Source organism: Mycteria americana, chromosome 5 (genome assembly GCF_035582795.1).
Source record: "Mycteria americana isolate JAX WOST 10 ecotype Jacksonville Zoo and Gardens chromosome 5, USCA_MyAme_1.0, whole genome shotgun sequence".
Lineage (NCBI taxonomy): Eukaryota > Metazoa > Chordata > Aves > Ciconiiformes > Ciconiidae > Mycteria > Mycteria americana.
Window position 1 is genome coordinate 45,225,302 of NC_134369.1, and position 6,000 is coordinate 45,231,301.

At 44.3% G+C, this 6,000-nt stretch overlaps 1 protein-coding gene across 2 annotated transcripts in view; it reads right to left on the minus strand.

Annotated features, from left to right (window-relative positions):
* SNX6 (sorting nexin 6) overlaps positions 1–5,703 on the minus strand; it is a 29,068-nt gene extending 23,365 nt beyond the window's left edge. Inside the window, exons 1-2 of one of the 2 annotated variants that reach the window (XM_075503129.1) lie at positions 5,592–5,684; positions 5,388–5,438 (exon numbers count right to left, since the gene is read on the minus strand). In XM_075503129.1, coding sequence (XP_075359244.1) covers positions 5,388–5,438; positions 5,592–5,597 — 57 coding nt within the window. In that variant the 5' untranslated portion in view covers positions 5,598–5,684. Of the gene's footprint in view, positions 1–5,387; positions 5,439–5,591 lie in introns of both variants that reach the window. The other variant, XM_075503130.1, reaches the window with a different exon arrangement.
* Positions 5,704–6,000: the final 297 nt, after the last annotated feature.

Here is a 6,000-nt window from a genome sequence, read left to right on the forward strand (position 1 = left end):
GACAGCAGAAAGTTCAGTAGGTTTTTCTCTTTGTTTTTCTCTTCATTCCCCCCACTTCCCCAAATCAACAACCTGCTGTAAGTAAATGTACTTGTAAAGGTAATTATAAAGATACTAATAGTTGGAAAGGTACTTTTAAGGAGAAAAGTGATTCTATATTTCAAAGAAGCAAGAGCTATTAAAGACCTGGTTTACTCACATTGTCTTACACTATTATTTTGTTTAACATTTCCCATGATATACTGAAAAAGCTTAAAAAAAAAATCCTGAACCTCACAGAGCTAAGTCTCCTTGGAAATATCTTTCTGGAAAACAAACAAACAAACAAAAAAATAAACCCAAGATTTCAGTCTCTTCAAAATCAGCATGAGAAATGGCAAAAGCACAAGGAATATGCATATTTTTTTTCCACAAGATGTGAAACCTGAACTCTCTCACAAAATAATTCCAAAGTCACATCGAAAAGAAAATGAGGCAACAATCAAACATAGAAAAACTGGAAGATTATCTGAGCAATGCAATGTTTGGCAGTAACTGGATTAAAGGCTTCAACAGTACTTGGTAAAACTATAACCTCATCTAGACCCCAAATGGAAATTTGAATCCCCTCACCCTTGCACCCTTGTTGTTGTAGAGCAATTTGTCCCATGACAATTTAATCATCACAATCAACAGACATTCAGAATATTTTTACAAGACTAACTCTGAAATCTTCTCCAATCACATTGTCAAAAAATATTTCAATGTCATGCTCATGAGGCTTACTTTTTACTGAGACACTGTTTTCTTGGATGCTGATTTTTTCCTAGAAATATCACAGTGTGAAAATACTTTGCCATACAAAGATATAGACTTTTTCCCGCAAAATTTTTCAGGATTGCATTTTGAAGTCTGTACTCAAGTACAAATACGCTTTAAGTATCGGCAACACACCGTACAAAGGTCACACATGACACAGATTTTGAAGGTAAGGCTGCAAGGCACTGGAGCAGCACTAGGAGAGAAGCATCAACTGCCACATCTTGTTTTCCACCAGTTATCTTAATCCTTATCTTAAATCATAGCGGCCAGCTCCCACTCTAGTTGTCTTGTTAACCTCAATGCACAGACAACTCTGCTGCTTATGTAGCAGCAACCAGACTAATATATCTTAGAATTAGTGTATTAAAGTAAACCAAAATCATACAGTCTAGCATATTCTGCTAGGCTAGCAAAACGTAACACTTCAATAGCTATTACACAACTAGTAATAGCTTTCCCTTACAGCAAAGTTGGAAATCATTAAAACCACTGCACAGTAACATATTCACACATGTGATTCAGGCATCGCTTTTTGTTTTCCCAAGGTTTAGGGGGTCACTGCCTCACACAAAGGCCTATTATCATGCAACGATCCATCCCAGATCACTTCTCAGAGGCAGAATCTCCTAGCTCCTACTGAGTTTCCAATGTGCTTAACATCTAATTTAGGAAAGAAAAATATAATCTGACATACCAATGTCTGCCTTATGTCATGACACCACATTTTTCAGCTTGTAAAAAAGTTTTTAGTGGTTACACTGTCTGGGGTACTGTTTGTTTTTCTCCGGTCCCCCAGAATACATTAACAAACAGAGTAATCTCAGCAAATAATCTGGATTATCCAAATGGTATTTCTGTAGTCTTTCACAGGTCACAAAAATTTCTACTAAAATGCTTTTTTCCTCCTTTTTTTAGAAAGTGGTACAATATGAAATTCTAGGATTCAGCATAACAGCTGTTCAAGTTTGTCAGTAGTGCACATGCAGCCTCCAGTGCCGCGCACCCTGGCCATATGCACTGTGCACAACTTTAGAAATAAAATGCTTATCTGTGCTGAGAAAACTAAGAACTACCTAAACATGACAACTTCACTCATGACATACAACTGTAAAGGACTATTTGTTTGATTTATACTGAGTTAAGTTTGTAACAGTTTTGAAGAGTTTAATCATATGTTAAATTATGCTGCGTAGCCTGACTGCCAACAGGAAACATTTTCATTTGCAACGGTAATGAAGCATTTATGAAAGGTGTCAAAGACAATCAGAAAGTTGAAGGACTTCAAATGTATTCATGTGACACAATGGTTCATGTTGCATTACTGGGAATTATATTCACAAACAACATCATCACACAACAAACTTAAGCAATCTCTTCATCACTACTTCCAAAAGAAAACCGCCACTAATGGATGGTTTTCTAGTCACGAAGGGAGTAGAAAATGAAGAAATAAAATGCTACAAAACCTGATTTGGATGAAAACTGAAATGTAAGTACCTTAAATTCTGGAAAAAATAGAGGTGGGATACAGTCCCTTTCTATCTTGTCGTGTGTCTGTGTCCCGCCCCCCCCCCCCCCCAGTCTAATACATACCACATAGCACTATAATTTTATGCTTAGATACATGCTGTACACACATGCTGAACAACTTGCAAAACAAAAGCTAACTTAATTTAGCTGCTTTACAATTTCCTATGCTATACCAAGATAGTACCTGGTTTATTCAAAGGGTCTGGAAAATACCAGAAGCCAAAACCAGGGCTAAGCGATGTTACAGTACTAAGAGAGAACACAATGCAAGGAGAGGATTTAGCACCTAAGCTCTTGCTCAAGGACCAATTATACTTCAAATGGTAATGGAAGGAAGCTGGTAGAGACAAGGGAAACAACCAAACCTTACATTCCTAGGTAATGTCATCCTTTAACAACAGTAACTTCTATACTCTAAGCTCTTTCAAAACTGTTAGAGAAAAAGGACCTTTTCTTCAGCGGGTTCTTTACAGGCAGATAAATACACAGAACAAGGGAAACAAACAATACTTTTACAACAAAAGATTACAAAGTGTCATCACAGCATTGTTTCTAGCAGACCTGTTCTAAGGGATAGCTCATTTCCTCTAAAGAAGTAGACAAGAGCATTAGCCAAGTCGGCTATAGTTTGTATAGATATAAAATACACAAGACAGTATTAGTAGAGCAATGCTATACCACCTTTCAAAGCACGTATTGTTTATGTTAGAGAGACAACAAAAAACCCAACAGGAACTGAGTTACTTCAAGCGAACTCAATAGTATCTTCCTAAGTGAGATTTAGAAAAGCAATTCCCACAAGTTCATTTTATGCAGACCATTTATAACAAGTTCCTTCTACAGACCACCCACTGCTACTTCCTCAAAGATGATTCTCAGTGCTCTGTTTTACAATTTTCCGGAAAAGGCTCCATATGGTATAACACAATTGTTTGAAAATTACTGTTTTATGTGGCATCAGCATAATTTCCAGCCCTCTTTTCATCCCATCACCCCCACGTTAAACTTTACACAACTGTAGCTGACCAACATGATTCTGAAGAGTTAAAAGTGCAGTTGTCACAGCAATATCTGAATTCTAGAGAGGAAAGAGTACCGATTTCCAAAACTAAAAGCTCAATTACTCTAACCAGAAGTTGCCATCCATGCTTTCAAATAAAGGCTTGACCTACTCATTTTTTAATCGCAAACAGAGGAAGGCAACACATCAGAACCAGGGAAACACTTTATGAGAAGCTGTTTATTTTTACTACTGCTGCTAAGAAAAAAAAAAAAGTTATGGTTTTGAAGCACAGCAAATCCATTCATGAACAGACTGCCAGTATTGCTTTTCATTAGATTTTCTGTATCACAATCAAAATCATGCAGATAACAACCTGTGTTTTAACCCCAAGGATTTACACAGCAGTGAAAAAGTTAAAAACCCAGAGTGATTGAAAATAAGAAACTTAAAAAAATTAGGAAAAGGAGAAGGACACTGTTCTGCTTTAATTCCTCAGTGCTGGATGAAAATGGGGGGGAGGGGAAGGAAAAAAAAAAAAGACTGCACTTGGCCAACTGAGATGATGTAAGTTGTCCAACAGCACAAACAAGCCTGCTAAGAGATTTCTTAAGGCTTTCAAATTACCTTGTGAACTCTCACTACCTGTAGCCTTAGAGGGAAAGCTAATAACCAAACAAACAAACAAGTTTCACACAGGATCAGATCTGCATTGTTATGTTCTACCTGCCCATTCAGATAAAGACAACTAAACTGTGCACTTCAATGTCTGTTCCTAAATACCAGGGACAACCTATGTAAAATACAACTCCATAATTAACAAGTTCTTCAGACCTTGTTCTGAAGACACTTAAAGGAGAACAACTTCCACCTTCCCTCTTTTTTATCCAGTATTCTTACTAAAGTAGCTGTATAATTAAAGGCGAAAGCTCTAGAGTGGCCAGAATTTGCCTAATACAATACTAGAATTCCTTTTTTAATTTCTGGTCATAAACTGGAACATGAAATGCACTGAATTCCTACCGCATCCATACAGTCAAAAATCGCTTAATACTTAATTATTTGACACTTGAGTATGGCATGCATGATAATAGGGTATACCAACATAGTGTTTTTCAGATTTTGTGTTTTTCATATTTTTAGTAATATACTGGATGTAGCCGCTTCAATAACCAAGGCAACCTAAGCAACCCAGAAGCTGCTCTCCTACCTTGCTCAGAGTCAGTCTTTCTCAAGATGCTAACCGACAGGGGTAATCAGTCTGAATAAATTATACTAGATTAGCTGATTTGTTGCTTAAGTGAGGCAGGCAAATTAAAGAAAGATGGATACAGCAGTCAGAAGAGAAATGAAGGCCAGAAACAGCAGGGCAGAGAAAAAGGTTTCCTCAGTAAGAAACATAATCATGGCATCCTGTCCCAACAACAGAACTTCTTTTCAATAAAGAGTTTATTATGCAGCGTGTGCCTGCAATGTAAACGTCCCATTGTTATCTATGGGAGAACCTCTGGGGCCTAAAGAGAGAAGAGGGGGCAGGACTCTCTCACCTAGGCCCTGGCTCATGATTAAAGATGGAACCTGGTGCTCTCCACAAGGCTGGTCAACCTGGTCAGGACCACGGCACAATCTGGTGTGTGCGGGGCGGGGGGGGGGGGGGGGGAGGCACGTACCAGGGCAGGGAAGGACACAGAGAGAGAATATGCATCTCTAGCAACACACACAACCCCGCTCAAGCTATTCCGACAAAAGCATGAAAGAACTGCCCTTCCAAAACTTGGGTGACAGAACAATGAAAAAGCCCAGGCAAACCCCAGGCACGTAGACGCTGATTTCAGAGGGAGGCTGTGCTGCTTCCACATTACAGATCCCGGCAGAGCAACACCCCGGACCCTAACTGCCTGCCGCCCCCCGGCATCCCGCCTCCCTCCTGGTGCCCACGCAGCGGGCTCGGGCTCGGGCCCGGCCGCAGCCGGAGGGCCCCCCGGGGCAGGGGGGCAACCCCGCCCTCCCCCACCCCCCGGCGCCGGGGTCCCTAACGCCTCCCCGCGGCACTTACACCTCGGTCCTCCTCCGAGAGGAAATCTGGGCCGTCGTCCGAGCCTTCCTGCTGGGGGCGAAGAGGAGGAGGCGGAGCGGGCCGGGGGGACGCGGAGGGGCACGGCCGGCAGCAGGGAGGGTGGGGGGAGACAAAGCGCACAGGTTAGCGACCCGGCCGCACACGCCCGCCCCGCCCCGGCACCGCGGCCGCCCCGAGACCCACCATCATGGCTGCTCGCAGCGCTCCGCGCCCGCGGCCCTCCCCCCGCCAGCCCGCCCGGAGCCCAGCGGCGAGGCGGGGCTGCGGCGCGCGGGGGCGGGGCGGGGCGGGGCGGGGCGGGGCGCGCGGGGCGGCGGCGGCGACGAGCTGCACCTCTCGCGAGGGAGCGGCGGGCGCGGGCGCCTGACCCTCCCCTCCCGCCCCTCCCCCGCCCGCGCGCTCGGCGGCCGCTGAGGGGAGGGCGCGAGGCCTGGCGGGCGGGACGGAGGGCGCCTGGGCTGCGGGCCCGCGCCGTGGCGGTGGCGAGGCCCGGGGGCTGCGGGGCGGGGCTCTCCGCGGCGGCGGGAGAGGAGGGCAGCCGCCCCCGGACCGGGAGGGTGCGGCCGCGGCCGCCTCCGTGGGTGCGCGCCGG